Consider the following 27,996-nt stretch of genomic DNA (forward strand, 5'->3'; position numbering starts at 1 on the left):
AAGTAAGAAGATTTATGGTTTTAATCTCAAGAATAATAAAGTCTTTTATTTTTTAATCTAGGCATTGCAGGAAACCGTAGGAAGTATTCATTAATTTTGAGAATGAACATTTTATAACAGTTGAGGCTAGTAATGAAATAGAAACCTAGGAAAACACTGTGTGGATATGTTTTTAGTTATCTAAGTAACAAGCCAAAAATAATTTTTTGGCAGTTGATTTCGTTACGATTTCTTGTATCTATTTGAGGGAGGACTATAATTTCGGATCTGGTAGGGAGACATTGCTATGAGTTTCGCTGCGGCATCCTTGTCCTCTAGGACGATTTGACAGAAACCTTTACTAAGAAGTTGGACTTCCTTTATTCTACCTACTTGTGCATGGTACTTGCCTTGCAACATAGCATATGACTGCTATTTGCTCAAGGCGATCTATCTCCTGCTCCAATAGAAACATTTCTTTGGTAGTGAAACTAATCTCAACAGGACTCTCGCTACCTGAGTTATATTTATCTTGCGTTTTCTCTTTATAAAAAGAGGGGCGTCGGACGATCCGTCGCCATTGCCAAGTGGCCCATCGCCTACTCTGTTGCCCACCATTAATCAATCGTAGGGCGTGATCCAGGAGTAGGAATCTTATCAAAAGAGGAGTTGCACAGAGACAGACAAATAGACAGCGCCAAAACAAGCAGAAGCAAGCGCCTGAGAAACAGAAAAAAGGAAGAAGAAGGAGAAGAATAAGGGATGAGCAGCGGCCACCGCGAAACGGAGCAAGAGCGGGAGCAGGGGTGGAAGCGCGCCCACCCGACAACACAGAGTGGAGAGCACACAAGGCTGTTGTCGCCGCGCACAGTCGTTAAGGTTACACCCCAACAGGAGTGCCCCCCTAGTTCGTTAAGGTTATCTTGCATTTTTCCATTATCGATCGAGGGGCCTGTTTGTGGTATGTGTTCGATAGGGGTGATGTTCGAAGTTTCCATGATTAACGGAGTCTTCTAATGTGTTTGGGGGTAGTAGTCAGACTTTTTCCCCCCCCATACTTGGTCGTTCCATCCTCTCGGTTGAGAGCTGCACATCATTGTTCTAGCATGCCTCGGGCCTTAGGAGCAGAAGAATTCCTTCGTGGTTTTTTCCCCTACTCAAATCCATCGCGCCATGCCATGAAACTCCATGTCATATATTTTATTTTTCGCCATATTGAGTTCATGTTTGGCATGGCGACTTGTCCTACGATCTAACTACATGAGGAGTATCTCTGTTGGAGTCGTTGGAAGGCTATTAGGCCCTGTTTTGTCCTCTGGTGCTTCTCCGTCAATCAGGGAAACACATTGGAAGACTTAGTCAATCATGGAAACTTCGAACATCGCCCCTATCAAACACATAGCACAAACATGCCCCTCATCGATAACGGAAAAATGCAAGATAAAAGCAACTCTAATAACGATGGTCCTATTGAGATTATTTTCAATAACGAAGAAATGCTTCTACTTGAGCAAGAGATAGAGCGCCTTGAGCGAATAGCGGTCATATGCCGCGTGATGGGAACACAACCAAACAAAGGATTGTTGTGAGATATGTTGCAAGCTAAATTTCATTCACAACTATGTGGTATAAAAGAAGTCCAACTGCTTGGTAAAGGCTTCTATCAAATCATACTAGAGGACAAGGATTCTGCAGCGAACCTCATAGCAATATCTCCCTGCCAGGTTCGAAACACATGGTTGTTCATGCGTAAATGGACACAACAACAGGATGATTCCATGAAAAAGGTAACAATGTTGCTCCTGGGATTATCCTTAGAATACAACATGTTACTTCCCACTATCACCATTTAGACATCCAATCATTTCCAAGGATGGAATGTTGGTCTAAATCCAAGAGTGGAGTTTGTGGGCTATCCGGTGAACTTCAATAGTCCCTTCCTCATTCTCATAGAAATAGAAGAAGCCTGGAGTTATCGGGATGTCTATGATAATCCGTAGGTGGATGTGGATGTGCTATGTGTTCGATAGGGGCGATGTTCGAACCCTAAATGAGCAAGGTTGAAGGCTGCTCACGCTCCGTTGCTCGCTACCTTTCTGAGCTTTTCTTGTTTTATGCCTCTTACATTTAACATAAAAAAGATTCATTAGTTTTGCTATTGACCTTTTAACACCGACACAAAAATTGCATCCACATCGTTAAATACATATTTGCATTGTTATATTCTCCCCTCGATGACAAACATGTGTTTCATGATATTTGGCATCATTTAATAGACTTACATCTATGGATAATAACACTTGGATCATGGACTTTGTGTTGAACATATATTGGTATAAACACTTTCTATTTAACATCATTTGGTAGTTTTATTTTGACGTATGCATTTCAAGATATTTGGCATTTGCTAACCCTTTTTATATCCTCTCCCACAATGACAAACAAGCCTTTCAAGAGATTTGGCATATAAAGTATTTGATGTGATTTTAATCTAATACAACCTTTAATATGGATTCTTCTACCACAAATTCTTCATTAGGGAAGTTACTTTGTTAATTCTCAATAATGTATTACTTAGTGACATCCACAAGTATCAATACATGGTTTTACGTGATATTGTTTGTCCACTGAAAATACATTTCTTTAAATACATTACTTTTATCTCCCCTTAACAATATTTGTTGTTTCATTCTTTTCCATGATATAAGATCAATTGTTTCATATAATATAATGTAAGCATCATACAACAAATGAAGTGATATTTTAGGAACTCTTAATATATTATCCACTATTAATTCACAACAAGCTAAACGTAATCCTAGACACACTTTGGATGTTTCTTGAGATCAATATTCATTATATTGAGATATTGAGGCTATCATTATCCATTATCCATTGCCCTCATTGATTTTATCATCACTAATATTACCACTTGTCGGTAAACCATCTAAATGGATTGAATCACGACCATAGAATGATAAATACCATACTTTTGGATTAACTATTTATTATGAGTTAAATAAACCTAAAACAGGGGAAAAAAACACAAGAATGTTTGAATAACATTCGCATTCGTTTTTCAATGGAGGAAAATGAATGTTATGCTAGACGAACACGAATTTTACGTACTATGAGATTCACGATGATCATATTTTCATTTTAAAGTTCATAAGAGGAACAATAAGATGGACTCAAGTTTGTCTAACATCTGTAATATCCTAAACCCACAAAATCCAAAAAGTTCATTTTGATATTCTTGAATCTTATATTGTAAACTAACACAACCATAGCTTAGACATTTAGTGGTATCAATCTCTAAGATGCAGTATTTTCATTCTACCGCCACAATGTATACATCAAAGCTTGAGATCTACCCGCCTTCTAAATCCTTAAATACCTTTTGGGAGCCTTCTTGTGGGAAGTTAATTGGGTGCTTTTTGTAGTGGATAAAAGCAAGCTTAAACAAATGTTATATGGATCCAACCATTTGTTTGTGGGCTCTCATTGAATTCCCATGAATTCATGAAAAGTTTATTATGCATATGTTTGTTCTCGAGACTTGTTAGCTTTCAACCATTGAAATATGCCTTACGATCATAGGTGCCTAGTATCAATGCATTCTCCTCCAAATGTAAGTCGTGGTAGTTAGTCTCAATTGTTTGGTGATAGGAACACACCATGTGAGCATGTCTTGTTACCATTTGATGGATTCCCCTCCAAATAGATCCTTGTTATTTGGGTCAAAGGCGATGTGGAATTCGAACTAATACATGCGAATGATATATCTTCCCAAAAGTAAGAAATGAAAGTGTGAGGGCTTGCATGCTCGTGCCTATGACTTATTGTCTTGTCTAAACATTACCTTTAGTTTACGGCGTTAACAATAATTACCCATACAACTTTTGTAGTTGGGTGTCATTTAACATGCTCTTATTGAAATTGAGATAGAACATCCCTCACATTTCTAAGTTTTGTAATTGATGACATGTTTAAAACTTAGAAATTGTGTTGACCAGATTTTTTTATTGTTCTTTATTCATAAGCATTTTGTGATATGACCAAAATTCTCTTGATTTAACTTCTTCTCTTAGAGTAGATCATGCTACTATTACGTGAGAAGGTTTAATGCATAGTCAAAGTACACATTGAGTTTCGCTTGTCTTGGTTCTTTAGTTAACAATCTTGCCTTGTTTGGAATTTTAATTTTCTAGCCATGTTTTGTCCTTTTTGGCAACATGATATACGTTAATGTTGCATTTTGTGATATGACCAAAATTCTCTTGATTTAACTTCTTCTCTTAGAGTAGATCATGCTACTATTACGTGAGAAGGTTTAATGCATAGTCAAAGTACACATTGAGTTTCGCTTGTCTTGGTTCTTTAGTTAACAATCTTGCCTTGTTTGGAATTTTAATTTTCTAGCCATGTTTTGTCCTTTTTGGCAACATGATATACGTTAATGCTACTATTACGTGAGAAGGTTTAATGCATAGTCAAAGTACACATTGAGTTTCGCTTGTCTTGGTTCTTTAGTTAACAATCTTGCCTTGTTTGGAATTTTAATTTTCTAGCCATGTTTTGTCCTTTTTGGCAACATGATATACGTTAATGTTGAACAATCTTTTTTGTTTTTATTTAAAAAAAGCTCATTGAGATGAGATATCCTATCGGCAAAACTCACCAAAAGAATCCCCTTACGCCCCCCAAATCAACGTTCAACATATGGTCCTTATCCATGGTCACCTATATATTTGTCATTTTGAAGAGACAACAGTCTTGTATAAATGTGTGGGCTCTATTATCTTATCTTGAGGGCCTAGTTGTCGACAATTTTCTGTTTTTGTTTGGTTGGTGCTTCTATGAGTTGATAGTGTACCTTAACCAACAAATAAGACAACTTATAACAACTCATGTTTTAGTAACCAAAGCTTTCACATTCTCAATTTGGTAGGCCCATTGTTAAGAAGGGAAAAATATTTGAACTCCCACATACCCTTCTATAGAAATGTCTTGAACCCCCCAAAAATAATCAATCATCATTATTAAAGGAGGAAGTATAATGACGGTGATGGAGAGAGTATTATAATGGTGATGATGATCGTGTTTGTGACGAAGAGGGTGATGAAGGTTTTTCCCTCTTTCTTCCTCATACATTGAAAGTAATGTAAAGCACACCAACATTCATACACATAAACTCGAACACACACAAACATGTACAACATCACTGAGAAACCTCTTGCTAGTAAATTGGAAAAAGGCTCAAGATGTAACCTTATTACTTAATAACATGACAATACACACTATACTATATATATAAATGAGTGCCCGTAGGGGTAAGATTTACCAACAAAAAATTTGGAACTAGATTTCCCTAGCTTCAATATATCCATTTAATCACTCTTAATAAATAAACAACATGATTAGATCAAGGATTTTGTCTTCCCATTCTATAAGTCTCACCTCTCAGAGAGCCCTATCAAGGAGGCCACATACCCTACTATAGAAATGCCTTGAACCCCACCCCATATAAGATTTCAATGTTTCCTCACATTTCTTCATCAACTCTTGAAAGACCAAACCCATCCCTTTCTTTCAATTCACAACTAGATTGGGTCGCCATATTCTAGCTGCTCATACCGCTCGAGAGCCGGCTACTACAAAGGTTTGGAAAACATATCATGTTCCTTACACAATTATCACCAAGTTTTGGCAGTAACTCTGGAAACAACAACACACACGACGAATCACCACTTTCCAATGGCTATTAATACATAGGTCACTATCAGTTGATGCATGGCAGCGTGAGAACCTTAGCTCTCCTAATTGTGTAGCATGCCCAAATGCAATAGAATCAATCCGACACGCTTTGTGGGACTGCCTAGAGTCTCATTGAATATGGCAGGGGGTTGACCGCTTATTGCAATTATGCCAGGTGCAAGGCTTAATCAAGTGGGAAAATATATGTTGGCTATCATGGCAGGCCCCAATTGAGAAATACGAGCATCAAGAGGAGGGGATGGCTTTGGTGATAAAAGCACAAGAGGTTTTTTTCTCCACCATTGACAATGTCCACTCAACTCCTATCAATGCCAAATGTCAAGTTGTGTTGGAATTGGTCAGCCTAATAACTCTTTGGACTCTATGGAAACTACGGTGCAAACAGGTCTTCTCTAACCAACCCGCGCAGCCAATAGTGTTTTTGCAAGAGATATGGAGTGAAGTTGTAGCCACTCTAAAAAGCTAATATAATGGAGTTGAAAGACAACGACTAGCCTTCATCCAGCAATGGTCGACCTCCCCCTTTATTGAGTCGGTGGGCATCCACATAAGATGGACCTATCACGTCCCTACAAGGATTTGTATATATTAATCTCATATGTAAAATTTTATAACTAATGGAAGGAGTTTTTTTTGGAAAAAAAAAAAAACAACTCTTGAAAGACCAATTATCTTTAAGCTATTTGAGTTATTAAATGTTCAATTCGTTGAGGATTAACAAATAGAATTGGGGAACCAACAAAAACTCATGAGGGTTCAATTGTATTCGAGGAAGTAGCAAAGACTCATCTGGGGAACTAGCATAAACTCATTTGAGGAACTTGCAAAGAAAAACAAGTATATTTCATAAAAGTCTTTGTTTTAAATTTCATATTTCATATAACATCTACTATCATCGAGCAAAAGAACACAATTATGTAAATTTCATATTTCATTACTGAACTGAGTGTAAAAGCACACAATTATATTAATTATATGTAAAATCCACTTATTACAACTTCTTAGTCTCTACCTGCCTATGTTGGGAGAGGGACATCCTTTAAAGCCAATCAAAAACTTGAATATGCACTTAATAAATGTGTGTGAAAACACTACTTACAATGGGTGTCTTAATGGAGTATGGTCACCCACTAACTACATAAAACACTACTTAAATGTGTGTAAAAAACACTACATATTTACAATGGATCACAAACTTTGTCTCTCTCTCTCTCTCTCAACTTTGGTGAATTAAGGATTTATGTATAGGGAAAGCAATAGTTTTAATATACAATGAGTAGAGACGATGATTTGAATAAATGCAATCAATTCCTTAAAAGTAAGTTATTGGAAGTAGGCCATATGTTAGTTAAGGATGAAAAGAATGAGTGATGGGTTGTAGATACAAAGAAAAAATTCCTCCCAACTTTCTCAATCCCACCTAATTAATAAGAACTAGCATCCCTATCCATGAGAGCATAGTTATCGTGCATTTAGAGGAAGAGAAAGTATCTCCATCTTCTGAAAGAGACTTGTAATTTCTAGCACTCTACATCTGAAGTTATTGTTTTGAGAAGCTCAATTTGGAAAGCTAGTGTAAAGACTATACATATTATAATGTTAGAGTACTCCCTTTGAGGCAATGAAACAATGCTTAATCGTCATTTGTCCATGCATATATGTTCTTGTAGTGTGGAAAGACTTGGCGATCAATTAGTACTTTAATTAATCATTTCTCCATGCATAAAGCAACAAGGAAAACCCTTGGGAGCTCAATGACATGAAACCATCCTTGGTAGTAATAGTAGTAGGCCAATGAAGAAGAGATACATCTAGTGTTGAATGTTTTTTTTCAATTGACTTCTTTTTGGATACAATGTGATGCTCTTGCATTAGTTCATGAAGCCATGACTTGTCATTGGCAATGCAAGTCTGGAACATGAAGATAGCATGGCCATCATTAGAGTTAAAAAGCCAATCATGCACATCCCAAAAAACTTCGACAGGTGAACCATCAACGTGGATCGTTTGATTACCCCTAAACTCCCACGAAAGGTGTTTCACATGGATAACAACCTGCCTATCAAGGTGAACTGAGAGCCTCGGGTGATCATGATCACTTTTGTGACACTCTAACACAATTTCATGAGTTTGCCCATTGTCAGACACGAATTGTGCTCGAGTGGTATATATTTGGTTTCCAAACACATGCTCTTTCCTAGACACCAGAGTAGCCTCAATGGCGGTTATCTCTTCTTGTTCTATGGCCATTTTCTTAAGAGCCTCTCCATGCATATCACCAAGGAGTAGCAAAACCTCATGCTCACAAGAGATGGTGAGAAAATAACCTTTGAGGGGCTCAGGACCAATGTTGCTATATTTTGCCCTAGAGAAGTCCCATCCAATTCTCATCTTCTTTTCACCACCAAATATATATAGCCACTTTGATCCTTGTTTCTTCCAAAATAACCACGGTTTTATTTGGACGGTGTGAGTGAGTCGATGGGAAGGAGGGTCTAAATTCACACAAAGGCCACGTACCCCCATATTGAAGCTTTTCCAATACCATGTGATAGAGATGATCAAGTTGTGACCTCGAAGCTTTGTTCGATAGAAAGAAGAGATCATAGTGAGGGTTTGAGGTGGCTTCACAAGGTTTGGGCCATGGTGTTGTGCATTAACAAAGCAATTAGTAGGGGGGGATGTTGGCAGTGGAAGGTTGTTAGCCATATTGGTGAAGGATTAGGGTGAGGAGGGAGGGGCATGGTATGGAAATAAGAAAAACTTAGCTCTCACACCCACATGCTCTCTCTCTCACTCTCTACATATATATATATATATACACACACACACACACATGTATATGTGATAAGATAGAGGAGAGGAAAAGTTTAGGGAAATTGGAAGGTGATGGAAATGAGATAAATAAGGAGAAAAAACAAAAACAAATGTAGATAGAAGAAAAAGAGCAGAGAAAATAAAAGAGACAGGTCACGTGAGTAGGGGCCCACCAGCCCAAGAAAGACATGAATTGTTTACTTGTCCCTCCCTCCACTATGCTTTATTTATATATGTATGTATCTCCTCCATCCTAGCCCCCCCCCCCCCCCCCCCAATGAATTCATGTATATTCATCACCCAAGTTTCGTCGTACATGCCTTCTCTTATTGGCTTGGTTCCAGTTTTCTTGTGTTTAAAAAAAATGGAACCTTTCATGAAAACACGACAATGATAAAATATTTATGTATCTTTGTTGGAAGTTGTCCCCTTTATGAATAAAATTGTAGCCTAATAGCTCAAAATTTTGGTCAACTAAGCCACTGTTTTTGTTGAACAAGTTTTTACTCCATGGAATATCATCAATGGCCAACGAGTTCCGCCATGCAAGACATAAGAGGGGTTTGTTTCCAAGCAAGCAATGCTTGGGAATAATGTTGTGTGCCAAACAGTTCGTTTCTTTTTCAAGTTTGAAGTAACAAGAAGTTCCCACAAATTTAGAGAAATTTTGAGGAAACTTTATATGTTGACCTAAGTTTTTTCCCTTGATTAGTATTGAAAGTTAAAAAAACATGGTGCCAATGTTTTTATGAATGAGGATATCTTTTTTTCCTAAGGTGGGTTTGGTTTGTGTTTTGTTTACTTAGACTTTTCTCATTTCCATGATCAATTGTGACGGAACTATTTTCAATAGTTGACAAGATTTATGTTGAATTTTTTCCCTCATACATGGAGCTAAATTAATTCCCATGAATCAAACCTGCAAGTTTTCGAGATATTGTTTCTTGGTAAATCAATTGAATCTCCATTTCATGCTTGAAAGTTCAAAGGAACCAAATTGACAAACATTACCATAGATCATGTAGAAAATTCAAATAGAATATTTATCTTTTTTTGTCAAAAGCTATTCCATTTGTAGAATTTTTTTATTAACTTTTGGCACTACTTCCGAAGCACAATTTGCATACAATATCCATGGATAAGTTGTTTATATGTCTCCAAGGTTGCTACGTTAGGAAAGGAATATACATTATGAGAACATACTACAAATTTATAGGGACATAATCATTAACCCATGTCCTACTAGGCTTTTAACTTATATATTAGATGTTTAGAATCGATTCTCCCACACATATTTTCAGGTTGTAAAGTTTCTTGTTTACTGTCTCCACATATTATACAAATTCTTGTCCATGTCAATGGAAGCCTTGCTTTTCTATCCTTGATTTAGGTTCGACTCTCAATTACTAGAGTAATTCACTCAATTTTCAAGAGTTTAGACTTCATCTTCTTTCAGCTTTCTTAGTTAAAAATACAACTTCTATTGAGTTTCAAACATCCTCCATTTTAGAATGTTTGGAGAAATTCCCATATACTTTTTGTCAAATCCTACCATCACATAAAGAATCTCTTTTGTAATGCATGATATTACATGTGGAAAACATCAAGAAGAGGTTGGAACGTAGAAAGAATGGATACAAGACTAAATGTATTCTATGAAACGAGCATGCACATGCATTGTAGTGATTTAGAAGATAACACATGGCTTAATGGTAGGTTGACAATTCTGGACTTGGTTGTATGATATGCATGTGTCTAAATAACCTAGAATATAACTCCATTCACAAAAGTTTCATAGGGTCGTGGAGTCCAATGCAAGTAACCAAAAAAGAGATCTCGCTATAATTACGTCTCTGAAAAACCCTCACAAGTGTAGCATGTGTTAGTACTTTATGCAATGCATCAATACCATATACTCAAAGCATGCATTCCTTAGGAAACCTACGAAATGGGGTTTTTATTCGAAATTTATGTTGTACCTCTCCAAAATATTATGAGAGAAACTTGACATTCTCACGTTTTCTTATTTATGATGTGACTTAACATTATCTAGAATAATGCGTAAGCTTTTTCCCATGGTGTCATGACTCATGATTCAGATCTATTGTATTTGTAGGCATGTCCTTCAATTTATTTTTTGTGAATACTTATGATTTCTTATTGATTTTACTCACTTCCATGAAAAAAAAACAAAGATTAATAGACAAGGACATTTATTTAGACTTACTGTTTCCATGCAACTCTAGAACATAGCAATATGTGGGTAAAACAAACCTTCTATATAGTGACCTTATCTTCTTCAAGTGTAGCATTTTATAAGTGATTCTCGCTTTACTAGTATGCATATATCTTGCTTTAAGATGCTGGTTATATCATTATTATCATATACTTCTAAGCTTATTTCTAATGTTTGTGTTGGTCCATTGTTCCATGATTGATAATGCTCAAGTCTTAGCAAGCCATCGTGTCTTTTTCCCGTGAAGTATCAACTTTAAAGTTAGTAACTTTATTTAAATGGCACTTTTATGCTTTATCTAAATTCCTAATATGTGGGTGTTCAACTTGCTACTTTATGTAATTGAGTTGTTGGGTGGAGGCTTCCTCTACATAACCTCAAATAAAACTAACCATCTCCAAGTTATACATGTACTGATGTGCATCTCCACCAAGAAATGACCACAAAGAAAGGTCCCAACTCCCAATATGTTGTGTACCAAACCCACTTTAATGGTATGTTAGGAATTGACGAAACTCTAGTAACGTCATGACACATGGCAAGTACATGCAATGGCGAGAAGGCCTAAGGCGCAACTATAAAATGAGGAGTAGTTAACTTCATTAGGGGTGACAAATAAATCTGATCATAATGTTGTGAGACACCATGGTATGGTGAAGCTCTTGCGATTATAGTGTAGTGTAGATTCCAACCAAGGTACAACCTTAGGCAATATTCAGTGGTACAACTCAATGTTTTAGGTCCAATTCAGTTCTTCGCCCAAGGTCGATTGGGAGGAAAAGTTCCCTTATTCTTTTCTTGCATTTGGTTATATGTCTATTTGCTTTATCAATAGTTTGTCTTTAAAACACAATGCTACAAATATGAAAAATAGGATGTGATTGATCAAGATTCTTGTCGATATATCAATATACTAGAATACTTGTACTACACATTTTAGTATGTTCTTGCAAACATCTCTTTCTACATTAAGGGTTGTAAACACCACACTATAATTGTGTAAATAAACAAAATAAAAAAGTGACAAAGATAACAACCACAAACCCCTCATTGTATTAGGAAAATGACATGAGTTGATAAAGTATTAGGAATCATCGATAGGTTGGAAAAACCGTTATTTTTGTGACCTAAAATGGTCCCTCAATGCATTTTTTGTACTTTGGAAATGCTCCAATCATGCTTAGATAAGTTATAAGTTATAACTATATAAGACATTTCAATTTCTTTTTGTATCATTCATATAATTTCTAGTGTTTTTTTTTTTTCCAAAATAAAGCTACTTTCCCATTAGTTAGGAAGGATTATTACAAGGAGACTATACAAGGAAGCTTATACACAAAACGGGAATCTCCCTCAGATCAAGATCAAGAAAATGAGACTACTTACATAGTTTTTCAAACCGACTACCTAAAGTAAGTAGATACCTATACCTAAAAGCAGTGGCCTTTAGTGTCGGCCAGAATGAGCCGACTCCCGGGGTCTACATCGAAGGGAGGGAGGCATGAAAGAAGGAAACAACCATCGTGGGGGTTGGTAGTTCCACCTCGGTCCACTTTCTCCTAGCGTCACCATAGGCGTGTTCCGCCTTTTCTGCCAAAAGCGCAACCGGGTAGCGGCCACGTCATTGGAGTGGTTGCAAACCTCATCTAATTGCCCTCGTCGGCAGCTGATAAGCACAAACCAAATATCCATGATCACTTCCTCTAGGGGTTGTACCCGATCTTGGAAAACCTTTAAGCATCGTGCTTTCCAGAAATACCATAAGGTGAAGCCCGCGATCAACCTCCAAATTTCCAGGAACCTAGGGGATGCGGACAACAAGTCTCTCTCGAAGCGGATCTTGCCAATTTGGCCTCCCGTGCATACATAGCACCAAGTATCCGCATTAAAGGCGTCCGTCCAACTATCAGTCGAGTGGTCAATCCATGCCGCAGCACTCCACGAGGTTGTTCCAGCCACTTCACATGCCGCAAGGAGGCGAGTGACTCTGTCCCATACCTTTTGAGCTTGAGGGCAATCCCAAAGACAGTGTCTCAGAGACTCAATGGGTTAAGAGCAAAGTGGGCAACCTATCGGGCCGCCCCTTTTACCAAGCCATTCCCCAACAGGAATCACATTGTGACCAATCTGCCACCAAAAGAGCTTGATTTTTTCAGGCATGTGGAGACACCAGAGACCCTTCCAAAAGGTAATGAGCACCTCGTCAAGGATGCCCAATGTTCGCCATCCATTACGAATGGGAGCATTGAGCTGCAGTTGTAAAGTCCGCCCCAATTTCGTGCTATATTCAAAGAAGTGGCAGAGTTTGTCACCATGTTTCCACCTGAAATCCCCTGGGTCCCATTCTAGTTCAACGAGGGGATGAGAACCAAATACCCATAACTTCCAATGGGGTTCCACCTTAGTAACATCTGGGTCCATCTTCCAAATGTTATCAACCTCCGCCACCATTCGAACCGGAAGCCAAGTGCCCCTACTTTGCCTCTCCCCAAAAAATGTATCTCTTCCCAATCGACTCACACCCTTCACCAACTTAACCATTCCAGCCTCATCAAAGAGACCGAACCATGCATCTTCTCGCACATTCCCCAACGGAACCCTATCAACTGCCTCAGCTATCAGGCTCCGCATCGTCATAGCTCCCTTGAGGGGAGGGAATGGGTCCTCCTGGGCTCCCCTTGGAGAAACCATGCGTCTCCAATCGTCTATAGAGTGAAGCCCTATCTGCGCCAACTTTCCCCATGCCATGCCCTTAAGTTGCCCTAACATCATGTCATCGCTTGTTCACACCTAAGGATTCCAAAATAAAGGTTGTCTAGCCCATTCGATGAGTGTCTCTGGGGTGTGCTTGACCAAATGTTGTCGCACATGACACCACGCCCGCAAGATGGAGTTTGTTACCCTGTCCTCCTGTTGACAAGCCATCTTGGGTGGGACTCCACTCGTGCAACACCAGTTCAAGGAGATAGGCCAAGGCCTACCATACTTGGGAGTCCCTGCTTGCAACCTATTGTGAAGTAGTACCTTCCAACACCCCTTACCTGGGAGAAGGCAACGAACCACCAATTTGGCCAACAATGCACGGCTCTGTGTTAAGGGGTCTATGAGGCCAAGCCCCCCTTTGGCTCGCGGTTGCGTTAACCAACGCCATGACACTCTGGCAGCAGCCATTGGGTTGTCCTTACCGGACCATATAAATCCCCTGATGGTAGCCTTAATCGCATGCAAACCTACCGGGTCCATAATCCAACATGAGACCAAGTGCCACATGGTGGCGAGCATCACTTGGTTCGCAATAAGGACCCTACCAGCGAAGGATAATTTAGATCTACTCCATTGGTTCAGCTTCTTGCTTATTTTGTCTTGCACAATGGACAGTTGCGCTCCCTTGGGAATAGCCCTCCCCATAGTAAATCCTAGATACTTGAACGTCGTCCCGTTAGGGACCCATGTAAAATCAGCATGGGGATGCCACCTTGGTTTCTCTTGTTCGCTAAACCAAAGGCCTTGGGTTTTATCCCAATTGACCTTGGCACCATCAGCCTGACAAAAGTCCTCGACTAGATGTTCAGCCTACTGCAAATTCTCCTCATCACCTTGCAGGAAGAGGACCGTATCATCAGCATATTCGGATAGAAGAAGATCTTCACTCGCATTAGGGATGGGCAATCCCCTCAATCCGTTGCTTGGGGCTTGTAAGTAGGCCAAGAACGCCTTGGTTACGAATAGATAAAGATATGGGGCTAGGGGACAGCCTTGCCTCACTGAGCGTTGTAGTTTGAAGGAAGGGCCCCTAGCACCCGCGATCAGCACACTACTGGTAGAAGTTCGGTAGAGGGCAGAAGTGCATTTCATCCATTTTTGGGGTAGGCCCATAGCTCTCATCACGTTTTCCAAGAAGGGCCAAAGGACCCTATCGTATGCCTTCTCGAAGTCAAGCATCAAAATAGCTGAGCTCAAGACAGACTGATCAGCCAATGCCATGGCTTCCTAGAGAAGCAACACATTATCAAAGATACACCTACTCCTAATAAACCCTGTTTGATTCTCATGTATAATGTCCGGTAAGAAGCTTGCTAACCGTCGCGCGAGGACTTTTGCAAGAACCTTGTAAATCGTGTTAAGGATCGTTATAGGACGCCATTGGCGCAACTCCAGGCTTCGCTCTGCCGCTTTGGGAATGAGATAGATCATCCCCTCATCCAGCCCGATCGGCATCGTTCCCGAGGGCCAAATCTCTTGAACCCCGGCTTCCAAGGACGGGATAACAATGTCCCAATGGATCTCGAAAAAATCTCGTGAGAGACCATCAGGGTCGGGGCATGCTCCTCTCCTCAAATCCCTGAGTGCCTCCGAGAGTTCTATACGAGAAATGGGGCTATTGAGCACTATTTCCATCTCTTGGGATACCTTGGGGTGAATGCAAGTCATCACCCTATCAGCCAACTCTACGTTTTGCCTCATATGCACATGTGCAAGTAGGTCTTGATAGTATTGCGTTGTGATATGCAAAATCTCATCCTTGTCCTCCGTAATTGAGCCGTCTGGTTTGCGCAACTGTTGTATACATCCACCACCACCCTTGGGAGCCTTGTAATGAAAGAAATGTCGGTTGACCCTATCGTCTATTCTAGCCCACCATGTCACGGTCCTTCGAAATAACATTCGGTTCCTCTCCTTCGTCCTTTCCCGAACCTTCATCTTGGCTTCCTCTAGCTTAGATCCAGACCAAATGCAGCCAGGGTCCGCCTGTAGCAAGCTTTGCGCTGTCGCAACGAACTTCCTTAATTTTATTTCAATGGCTCTGACCTGATGGAGGGCCCGCTTGGTCTCTTGCTGTAAAAAGGAGGAGGAGAGGGCCAGTTTTTTCTACAAATCCTCACTCACTAGCCGATTCTCTTACAATGGTCTCCCGCCATATACTCTGTAGACCCGCCTTCACCTCTTCACTCTTCATGATCTTTGTGGGAATTTTCATGTTGAGACTCCCGTGGGTGCCGTTGGGTGGGTTAAGGTCTAGTCTCATCGGTTGGTGATCAGAGAAGGTAAGGCCTGCCAAGATAGTGAAGGAGCCCCCCAACTCCTCAAGGGACGAGCTGATGTATATGCGGTCTAACCGGGCAAAGCTACCACCCCTAACATTCACGGCGGCTCTCGAGAAGTGTAGCGAATGTGAGCATCTCCTAAGGGAAGAGCCCCATGTATCTTTCACCCCGATTTTGCCAATTAAGAGAGCCCATGAGTCCAGCTCCGCACCATGAATTGGTCTTTGGGTCCCCCCTTTCCTATCACCCAGATGTTCAGTCATGTTGAAATCACCAGCCATTATCCATGCCTCGGCATCAAGTAATGTGGTCGCTAACATCCTCCAGAAGATTGCTCTCTCGAGGGATGAGTTAGGGGCATAAACGTTTAGCACCCCAATCTGTAGGTGATTCCATTTCAGAAGCACATATAAAGCCCTACCCGCAACTAGCGTGCCATGTGATGTTACTTCATATCGAGCCTTATCACTGATCGAGATGCAAACCCCTCCCCTTCTTTGAAGGTCACCCTGTGCCACCGACCACCACGTGGTTCACCCACCCGACAAGGGGTTTACTAGGCTCTGAATTCTCTCTTTAGAGAGATGGTGTTCCTGCAACAACAATATGTCGATCTTGCCCCCAATATTAGAGGGATTCAACTCCTCCCGAAGTCTTTTGCACTCTTGGTGTTGCCGGCCTCCACCAAGGCCCTGTACATTCCACTTTAAGATCCTCATCCGAAAACGGTGAGGTTGACGCCCATGTTCGGGCTAACCCCCATGTCCTGGGGCAAACTAACGCCTATTTCTGGGGCTATGGGCTCCTGCGAAGGCTGAAGAGCCCCTAAGGGGTTCTCGGCTTGTTGATCCCGGCCCGCTTCAAATAGTTCTCGCGATACATTTTGGCTCCTGAGTGGTTGTCCAACCTACATCCCTTTATCCCAAATAGCCCTCACCAAACCAGGTGATTTTTCAGATGAGATTATTATATACAAATCCCTATAGGGACACGATAGGTCCATCTTATGTGGATGCCCACTACCTCAAGAAAGGGAGAGGACGACCATTGTTGGATAAAGGCTAGTCGTTGTCTTTCAACTCTATCGGAGTTGCCCTTGAGGCCATCATATTGGCTCTTTAGAGTGGTTACAGCTTCACTCCATATCTCTTGCATTAACATTATTGGTTGCGCGCTTTGGTTGGAGAAGACCTGTCTACACCGTTGTTTCCATAAAATCCAAAGAGTTATCGGGCTGACCAAGTCCAACACAACTTGAGATTTGGCACTAATAGGAGTTGAGTGGATATTGCCAATGGTGGAGAAAAAAACCTCTTGTGGTTTTATAACCAAAGTCGTCCCCTCTTCCTGATGCTCATATCTGTCAACTGGGGCCTGCCATGATAGCCAACATACATTCCCCCACTTGATTGAGCCTTGCACTTGGCATAATTGCAATAAGCAACCAACCCCCCGCCATATTCGATGGGACTCTAGGCAGTCCCATAGAGCGTGTTGTATTGATTCTACTACAGTTGGTCACGCTACACAATTAGGAGAGTTGAGGTTCCCACACTGCCATGCACCAACCGGTAGTGACCTATGTATTAATAGCCATTGGAAAGTGGTGATTCGCCTCGCGTGTTGTTGTTTCCCGAGTTTCTGCCAAAACTTGGTGATAATTGTGTAAGGAACATGATATGTTTTCCAGACCTTTGCAGCAACCGGATCTCGGGTAGATTGAGCAGCTATAATATGACGACCCAATCTAGTTGTGAATTGAAAGAAAGGGATAGGTTTGCTTCCTTGACCCGCATAAGGATCACACCATGTCCATTGCAAAGGGTCCCAACTGACCTTACGTAGCCATCTGTTTTCATGAGTACATATGTGCCAATCTAGTTGTACTTTGACTGGATCAGGATCTACAATCCATTTATGCCCAGTATAATAAGAAGTGGGTAAGCAAAACCATGTTGCGACTAGGAGCTCAAATGCTCTATTCCCACTTAGATGGCAATAATGGTTGGAGGAAGCTCAAGCAATTATTAAGATCAAAGAATCTTGAATTATAGTCATGGCAACAAAAGAACATTGGTTGGTGCATCTAGCAGCCAAAACAATGGTGGGCAAGACAAAAAATTTATTTTGATTCAGCTTGATGTTTTCCTTTAGGGGCAACTGATACAATATTCTTTGCAAAATGTTATCCATTGTGTCCAAATTGGGTCCTTGCATCAACAATAGAAATAATTATGAGATCAACCCAAACATAAAACATTTACATGTGATAGATTCTTGTTGCTAGTTAACTTTCGCATTTCATTGGATGTGTTTTCATTGTTGAATGAAAGGGTCTTTGATGAGCATCATCCAAGTCTTACTAGTAGTTGGATCGAGAAACCAACCAATATCTAACTCTACAAAAATGTTTGCAATACCAATTGTAATTGTTCTCTCATTAACTCTTTGGCACATTAAAATGGAAGACTATGTATCCTTTACTCCTATTTTAGGAAGACCTTTTCTGTTGGGAACATAAATGTTTCCTGCAGCTCTTTGAGATGCGAAATTCTAGATCAATTTCTTTTAATATGTGAAATATTAAAGAAGGTTGGACAATTCAAGCGAAAAACATCTCGATGCATATAGACAAGAGCATGCAGCCATTCATCCAGTTCCAACTTATGAAAGCAAGAAAGCTAATTTGGCAAATGTATATTATGTCAAATTGATAAATCTCCAATTTTCAAGCTATGAGAATCAACTAGTACCTTGTTGTCATAAAAGTTAATCAATAAGAAATTCCTAAAAGGGTGTAAAGTCATCGACCACTTCACCATAGCTATGATGTCTTCTTGGCATGTGTGCAAACTTCTCGTCCCAAACAGGAAAGGAGTGTTCCAAAAAAATACAGAAACAAATACATGGGTGAAACATGTGCCCTTTTTTTTCATTGAAAGGTTCTCTTCAGAAAAGAACCGCTATCTAAATGTTTATAACGAAGTATATGTTGCTCTGGGATGTGAATTTCTTTGTTATTCAAGCTTTTCTGACTCTATCACATTCATGGCACCCGAGGTGCAGCCTACAGACCACCTTTCGAATGAGCCATCAACAAAGTCATAATAGGCTCCATGCAACGATAATTCTCCATTCTCAACCTTCTCTCTCACAAAGGGGAATGAAAGGCAGTTCATCAATGATTGATTAACTGATTCCTGACCTCATCAAACATTGTTAAATTTAGTTGTTACGATGTTGACATTAAAAACATTTGGCATATTTTTACCAGGATTTTTTCATGCATTCTCACCTTCTCACAACAGATGCATTGCTCATCAAAAGATGCATGTGCCCGTATAAGTTTCACCTTACTAGAGACCTCTTTTCCGATTAACACCCAATCTTCAATGAATTCACTACATTGGTAATGTAAGGAAAAAAAAAAATCAATTAGACATTATGAACACAAAAATGTCTAATTGATAGGTCATCTTTGTGAAGAGAATATATATATATATATAAATCAGAGACCTGAATCGGTTTGACCCATCTTCTTTCATTCCCATCAGAGCCTGAATGCCACCACACCGACTGTGCCCTATAACCATCAGATGTTTCACCTATGAAAACCAAATGTTTATTTTAGTTTAGGATTAAATAATAAAAAATGCCTCATAGCATCAACTTCTCAAGAATAAATTCCATAAGTACTGGAAACAGAAAAAAGAAACTCACCTTGAGTTGCAATACAGCAAATTCAATGGCAGCAGCAGTTGATGTGCAAGTTTTCTACACAGAATTAACATTTATATTATTGTTATTATTAAAGCCGACTATGTTATGGGGTTTCAAAACTTTCCAGATAACGACAGATAGATAGCTTAATAAAATATATAGATTGCAAAGAAACTTTTTCAACCTCTGAGTAATTGGGGACTAGATTCGCAATATTGCGTACAACAAAAGCATCACCCATATCGAGACCAAGAATTTTACATGGATCAACTCTTGAATCCGCACATGAAATGATCATGAACTATTTTTAAAGAAACACAAAGTAAGAAAAATTCATGAGCTATTATCAAAGTAAATTCAGAATACCTATAGAAAAAACGGAGCATATATACACATATAGATATATACCGGTGGGGTCTGAAGTTCAGCCAACTGCTTGAACGTTTCTCTCTCTTGCCTTTTGTAGAAACAATTTAACAAAATGAGTTATTTCAAGTGTTAAAACAAAAACTGATATTAGTCTCACAAAAGAAGCTAAAAAGTATTACATTACATGAGAAGCTGAATTTTTTTTAATTAAGAGGCAAAAGGAAGTACTTGGAAGTTTAAAAACAAACATGATAAATATATGCAAAAGGAGTTAGTAGATATGCAATAAGAAGCTAAGAACTATAATTATAGATGAAGAAGAAACCATTACAAGTTGCAAGCATGATAATAGATGCAAAAGAAGCTACAAAATATGCTTATAGATGCAAAAAGAAACTTCATCAAACTCACTTGTAATGCTCCTTGAATTTGAGAAATCCATTTTTAATCTTTTCTAGTGGTTCTACTTTTGTTTTTGGCTCAGAAAAACTTGTTCTCCGCTCGGTTACAGCAGTTGCAGCAGGTGTGGCTGCTCGAATGCTTTGTCGGCAAAATAACCATATTAAATGCTTTTTGTACATATTAAGTACATATATTATACAATATGTTAATATACAACAGCCTTTGGGGTATGTAACTATATATATGAACAAATCATGAGTGCTTTGCACTTTGTAATCTGTAATGCTATATAGTAGAGTAATACAACACCTTTTTACACAAGAAGATGAAAACAAAGAGAAATATATATTATATATACTTTGATAAATTGTGGAGACCATTGAAGTTGTAATTTAGGGAAGCTCTATTGTCGATTCTAGTCATCTGTTTTCAAATAACAACCAAGCAAGACATATCAACCAGATCAATAATGAAGCAAAAAAGTCAGCAATAGCAATACAATGCATAACATATTTGTGATGTCATCTTTTAGATAGAAAAAATATATATGAATATCTGGGCATTCCAAAAACTTTACCCGTCCTAGGGGTCAGGTATATAAAGATGGGTATGCTTCTCACATAACATTAGAATCTCATGTGATTTATTATTAAACGTAAGCACTGCCACTAAATCGAGGAAATGAAGAAACAAGCAGAAACACAATCGACCGATATTTCAACAGTACCTATTCATTATGTGGAAAAAGAGGTGCAAAAGCTCAAACCAAGGGTGGGCCAAAAAGAAGTCAAAAGTGAAAATGCACTTTGGATGGACACGATCAAGAAGCAGAAAAGGACACCATAAATAAGTGACCCATGTCGCAACTTGCAGAAGAAGCCAGATACTACATGCCAGGGAGCTCGAGAGAACAATTATTGTACCATTTTTCAAGAGGGGACATCCCAGGATATCAAACTTAAAACTATAGAGAACATTCATAAATGGCCAAACTGTATGGCTTGATCATGGATTTCCAGAAGGGATTCACATATAACCCCTTAATGAGAAAGGATAACAGTTCATTGGAAGAGAACGCTTTGTGGACTTCCAGAAGACCTTTTCTCATAACAATATCACAATGTGCTCAGCTCATGCAGATGCCATATATCACTCTAATGTGCTCCAGAAACTGAGGAGAATATATTGTTTCGTTGTAGACCTGCACAAGACCATTTAAGACACGGTACCACAAGATCTCAGCTCATGCAGACACCATACATCACTCTAGGGTGATCCTGGAAAATAATACAATGGAAGGGGATCCATGCATTATATATAAGTATCAGGACACTGGCAAGCACGATTTTTTTATAAGGAAGCCTGCTCTTTTGTCTTTCTATAGATGAGATGTCTTGTTCCACGTAGAAGGCCATGCAAATTAAACTCCGATACTACTGTATATCCCGACTATATTTCTCCAAAGGATCATAGATGCATATTCAGATGTTTTACAAAAACACTTCGCAATTAAGCATAAATAATCATCAAAACAACCTAAATTTCATTTATTTAACATGACATGTCATGAGAAAACACAAACATGTGATGAAAAAAGGCACAAATATGTCATGAGAAAAAACATTAATGTCATGGAAAAACATTGATGTCATCTAGTTTAATTTGCTTTTCGGATCAACCTAATTAACTTATCAACTAGTCAATGGAGAGAGAGAGAGAGAGAGAGAGAGAGAGAGAAGAAAACATACTTTTCCATCTGATCCTTGAAATTGGGTTGTGTTCGAAATCCTCAGAGCTTTCTTCTCAACAATAGAATCTGGATGCAGAGAAATCTCTGTTGAAATAATGGGGAGGAAAAAAAAAAACAATAAGCATGCATATTCATCCAGAACCCCTAAAAATCAAGCAACACAGAGAAATCGAAACCGTAAAAGAAACAGGGAGTTTAAGCCCCCTTAAATTTTACTCTGTTGGGAGATGAATTTGGCGGAAGATACACTAGAGAAGCAACCCATTCCAGAGGATAACGCAGGAGAGGAATCTGAAGAAGAAGAAGAAGAAGAAGAAGAAGAAGATTTGTGTGTGTGTGTGTGTGTAGAATGTGCTTCTCTCAATTTAGTGTAGTTTACATAGAGATGAGTTTTACTCTGTTTAGTGACATGCATTTACCCCAAGCAACCTTTTTGTGTCAATGGATAATGAATGGTTTCGCTCTTAACACACACACACACAGAGAGAGAGAGAGAGAGAGAAGGGGGGGGGGGGGGGGGGGCTCAATATGCATGTATATGTATGTATGTATGTATGTATGTATGTGACACCCCCTAGTGAAAAGAGATGAAGGTCCCAATGTGATCCGATAAATCCAAGGAGGAACATTTGCATGTGCCGATGTACTATGTGTAAAGCCAATGAGCCTCTTCCCCCTCTTCGGCAACACGACACCCCCCCACACTCTCACACCACGTACATTATGAACTACACACGCGTGCATAGCATATGAGTCTCCCTCTTCCATGTCACATCTCACATCAAAGAGATTGTGAAGTAAACACATATGGGACGAGATGGCACGTGAATAGCAAACAAAGGGATGAGGGTTGTAGAATGTATGGATGAGTGGATATGCATGTCCGGAGAAGAAGATGGTAGTTATGTAGTCTGGTGCAAGATTTGTAGAATCAGTGTTCCCAAAATTGTGCATAATTTATCCCACGTCTTGTTTATTAGCCTCAAGCAAGTACTTGATAACCATTTGCATGCCCATGAACTCGATGCGAAGTGATCCAGTCTCACAAAGTAACAGTATGCATGGTATTTGTATCTTGACTTGAAGAAGCTTCAAAAGGAAACACATTCTGATATTTCCAAAATCTTTCCAATTGGAATGATGGATGCCATCATCTTTGATCATATTCCAACCCTACAAATAGTCAGTAATGTCACCAAAGTATCAAACATATATATCTTAAGAACCCAACATTTGAATCTCCTTCTTATATCTATTGTATGCCTCTTTCCCACTTTCAAGTGGCAAAGTAGCACCTTCATTCCTTATTGGAGAGAGAGAATTCTTAACAGAGCTCTAGGTGTCAAACACGCACCTAACCCACATGTATAACTTCTCTCCTTACACCTTGTTTGCACCCCAATAGCAATGTAGTTTCTATGTAACAAGTTAGAAACTAGATCATTGCCACATAAATGCATGTTATAGACAAAGAGCTTATCCCACTGCATCGATTTTTAAATGGCTAAGTTTTTCCATGTAGTCTATGATAAACAAAGACAATTTGCTATATAATTGATGTCAATTTTCCCACAAGCACGAGGCCATGCAAAGCAACAATGATGTGTGTGGCATTTCTGTATGATTCTATAAAAAACAAGGATTATTTGCAACGTAAGCGATGGGGGTTTTCTTTTTCGGGATCACAAAGTCATGTGTGCATTCATGGGCATCTTTACATCGGTTTAAAAAATGCAAGGATTGTTTTCTACATAAGTGATGCAAGTTTTCTTCTTCACAAGCACAAGAGATATTGAGTCTAGGATTCATAAAAAGGATGTTTTCATACGTTTTGCCACTCCTACTCTTCGTGAAATTGGATATATGTTGTAAGATGACAAAATATTGGAAAGCATGCATTGGCAGATGTCGTCATATGTTGACTAACAAATGTTAGCCAACTAGGTGTCACGATTTAATATGATACAAGAAAGTGTGCCATTAGAGGTTGGGACATTGGTACATTGTGTTAATGGTTATAATCTAATTTGTAAAGTCAAAAGTTTATAGAATTTTGATATTTTATTAGCTTTCAAATTACAATAGGTTATGCAACTTGCCCACTTGCATATTGATTGTGCTTAGGAGGACCTTCATTGATTTTGAACCAACTAGCTTTTCATAATTAATGCATATAAATGAATGTATTAGAGATGAAAGTTCACGGATAGGCAAGGGAAATTTTGTAATGTATCTTGTGTCGAGATTCGAGAGTAGGGCCCATGAGCTATAATGATTAAGCAATGCTAATGTAACCAATGAAAAAAGTACAAATCTATCCAAGCATTGAAACTTCTATAACTAACAAAAAGTATAAATTTATTCTAGCATTGAAACACTCCCCATTCTTTGGATATAACGTAGACCTTTTGGATGAGTGTTATCTAACCAAATTCTCCTAGTATCATTTTGCATGCATCTTTGGTGTTTGTCTCTTGAACACTTTATATGGTGGGGGCAATATGTTAGCTCCTCATCAATGTGAATGGCTGTTAAGATTTATTTAGAAGGTTTTCTACAACAATTAATAAGTTGGGGCAACGTACATTAACTTCAAAGTATCATTATTATAGACTTGAACAATTCATATGTAAATTTGAATCATGATTGAATATGTTCTAAACATACCAAGCATTTAATGCATGTCTCATTACAATTTACACCTATCCCAATGAATGTACAAACTTGAGCAAGTTGGAGTAAAAATATGTACTCCTATAGTGTAAGTATGATGCAAGTAAATATTGCTTTTGGATGGTGTAATTGTGAAACACATTCATTTGAAGGCAATTTAGAACTGCACTCTCGAAGAGAGAGAGACACACACACACACGCACACACAATCATCAATGATACACTATTGTCATCTAGAAGCTAGAAGCATGACCTATGGGACGAAAGCAAATTCTTACATAATATAATTCTCCACCAATGGGTCAAAGAAGGAGGATAGGTAAGCTATTTGAATACGAATCCTCCACTTGCTTAGTGTAAAGGAGTCCTTGATATGGGACAATAGTAAATACGAAGGAAGGTGCAGGGACTTGTATCTCCGACCTTCTTTGCTACTTTCAAGAACCAAGTTTAATCCTTACATGTGAAGGAAATAAATACTTGTAAAGTGGTGATATTTTAGCAAGGGGCCGGCCTCTTCATTCACAAATTACAATGTTAATCTTAATATTACTCTAAATACAACATTCATGGGTGAGTTGGAACCCTATCCTCATGTGTACAATTACGAAGAGACATATGATGCACCTTACATTAATAGATAAATATTCAAGAATACAACCCCTCTTTCATACGTGTATTTATGATTAAGCAATGATGAAAAAAGGAACTTTTGATAGGATGAAAATACAACTTGCCTTTGTTCATACATCCATGGGCCTACCATAATTAAATATTGCCAAAAAACAGCTCAATCATAAATCATTTTGACAAATGCATCACACTAGGAATGCACGTTAGCACGCGGTTTCTATTAGTATGCACTATTTCCTATGATGCATTTATTCATATGGACTATCATACGATTATCACTACCATTATCTTTGTATTCTTGGTATATTTCTCATGATATCCCTAAGAGCATCATATGCTCTTTTCTTTCAATAGTTTTAGTTCATTTGAGTTTAGAAGACCTCAATGTCCTTATCCTAGATCCATTTATTGTGGTTTTTCACGCAATATAATGAGGGCTATCTATTCCATGAGATGGGCTTGTATGTGTGTCAAGTGTTTGGCTCAACCCAAACTTCTTAAGGACAACCACAATATTTGAGTCCTCACTAAACACTTCAACATGTCAAAAACCACAAAACTATTATTTTTATCATAAGCAAATGTTGGTGGTGTTAAGTATCGAGCATCCAAGTACAAGTTGTGGAGACAACGACACCAACAAGAGAGTAGGAAAAATGGGAATAGAGTAAAGCCCAAGAGAAAGCCTTGTAACTAAGTAATAGGCACCCTAACCCTAGTGTGAGAGGAACCCACAGCATTTGCAAAAGACTATAAAAGCCACTCTTTGGTGACTTCTGTAGTTGTTCTCCATTCTAAGGTTTTCTCCTTTCATTAGCGTTTAAAGAGCTTTCACTCCATTCGATTAATCTTTTATTTGAGTTAAGAGTGATTAGGGTTTAAGAGCTAATTAAGACAAACCCTAATCCCTCTACTCTATATGTGGGCTAAAACTCTATGCTAATAAGAAGTGTATATTTATGTTTTGTCTCTTTTGTCTATTCATCCATTTCTATTACTAGAAAGAGAGACACTAAAGTGAGAGAGGGTGAGTGTAAGCATCAACCACCAAGGTTAGTTAAGCTAGTAGTCCAAGAGTGATCAACAACCACTCTTGGCCGGTTCGCTACCTATAGGGTATAAATTGGATCCTTGGCACAATGATATTGACGGGATGCATAACTCCATTTAGTCATAGACATGTTCCGGTGAGGTGCTTATAGAAGCCACAATAGGTGGATACAATATCCCACAATAGACACTTCATCATTTCAAAAACTATAGAACTTCTACAAAGATTTGTTAGGGATTATTTTAGGATGTGATACTTTTTCTCTTGCCAAAGCACCAAGACATTACCCATTTGGACTATTAGCACAATTATTAACCTACCAAACACTCAAAAAAAATATTATTCTCATAATTGTGGACCTTATGAGCCGTAACAAAGTTGGCCAAATTCATTCCTTGCAAAAAAATTGCAACAAGTTTAGATAATACCAAGTGACTTATAATAAAACCTTATCCTAAACTTCATGATAATTTGGACAATCATATCATTGACCGAGAACCCCAATATATCTTGTGATTTTGGAAAGGCCATATTGGAGTTTCTCGATACAAAGGTTAAGATCTCCACAAGATTCCACCCATAGATCAATAGGAAAATTGAATATGTGAACCAAACTTTGGAGCAATACGTGTTGCTACAACAACTACTAGCATAATAACTAGACTAAGAACCTCTACCTCAATAAGTTTAAGTAGAACAACACCATTCACTCATCGACCTAGAAGACCCCCTCCTTTGCAAACCGTGACGTCAATCAATGACTCAACATCATGGCCCTAGCATCCTAAAGAGTATTCTTGGAGAGGACCTTGGTGCCACACGTTCGAGTGCCCTGGAAAACCTTGCTAACAACGTAACATTGAAATAGGTGACAAAGTATGTTTTGAGCCACAACCTTTGGATCATGAAAGCGATAATTTAATCAACCAAGCCAATAATTAATAAAACTTAGTAAATGGAAGCAATAAGAAGGTTATATGATTGAAGTCGTGGTATAATTTATGGAGGAGAGAGAGAGAGCATTCGAGAAACAAGGTTAGAAAGCATTACTAAGGTTGGTAAGGTTATAGAACTCTAGTTATGAGATAATTAAAAAGAGCATAAGGCATTTCATGTATCTCAATTGGTAAAGTTATTTGGCGAAGGCTAGAAGGTTATGTGTTTAATCCTTATGTTCCACAACGGCATCTAGTAAATCAAGGAATAATATGTATGGATTAATAGAGTGGTGTGAAAGCTAGGCCTTGCTATCTAATTGATTCTTAGGATTTCACCTCTTAAATCTTTTTCATCTCCCAAAAGCCCGTTATTATCTCGTAGTTAAAATACTTTTTCACCCTTTTGATCCATTCTCATATTTCTATACCCTTTTTCACTCTTTCAAAAACCCTTTCATCTCTAACCTCTATAAACACCTTTTCCATTATTATCTTGTAGCTAAAAGCCTTTTTCACCCTTTGATCCATTCCCATATTTCTATATCCTTTTTCACTCTTTCATCTCTAACCTCCTTTCAACACTATAAACACCTTTTTCCGCCCCT

General features: G+C 38.7%; 2 protein-coding genes across 5 annotated transcripts; both read right to left on the reverse strand.

Moving 5' to 3' along the window:
* Positions 1-7,341: 7,341 nt before the first annotated feature.
* LOC147859663 (uncharacterized) lies at positions 7,342-8,523 on the reverse strand. The gene has a single exon (XM_087324197.1). It carries the CDS (start codon positions 8,464-8,466, stop codon positions 7,462-7,464), a length of 1,005 nt encoding a protein of 334 aa, XP_087180323.1. The 5' UTR covers positions 8,467-8,523; the 3' UTR covers positions 7,342-7,461.
* Positions 8,524-18,532: 10,009 nt separating this feature from the next.
* Positions 18,533-22,552, reverse strand: LOC147859664 (carbonic anhydrase 2-like). 4 transcript variants are annotated; one of them, XM_087324505.1, is made up of 10 exons: positions 22,313-22,552; positions 22,095-22,162; positions 20,705-20,769; positions 20,356-20,484; positions 19,984-20,032; positions 19,760-19,876; positions 19,576-19,629; positions 19,372-19,460; positions 19,151-19,256; positions 18,533-19,055 (listed from the first exon to the last, which is right to left on the reverse strand). In XM_087324505.1, exons 1-10 carry the CDS (start codon positions 22,509-22,511, stop codon positions 18,873-18,875), a joined length of 1,059 nt encoding a protein of 352 aa, XP_087180631.1. In that variant the 5' UTR covers positions 22,512-22,552; the 3' UTR covers positions 18,533-18,872. The 4 variants fall into 4 exon arrangements, with proteins under 4 accessions (XP_087180631.1, XP_087180630.1, XP_087180633.1 ...); XM_087324504.1 differs by having other exon boundaries at positions 22,095-22,180; XM_087324507.1 differs by lacking the exon at positions 20,705-20,769.
* Positions 22,553-27,996: the final 5,444 nt, after the last annotated feature.

This window comes from Azolla caroliniana, unplaced genomic scaffold (assembly GCF_043228905.1).
Source record: "Azolla caroliniana isolate FFs.n. ecotype wild unplaced genomic scaffold, voAzoCaro1.0.p SCAF_9, whole genome shotgun sequence".
NCBI lineage: Eukaryota > Viridiplantae > Streptophyta > Polypodiopsida > Salviniales > Salviniaceae > Azolla > Azolla caroliniana.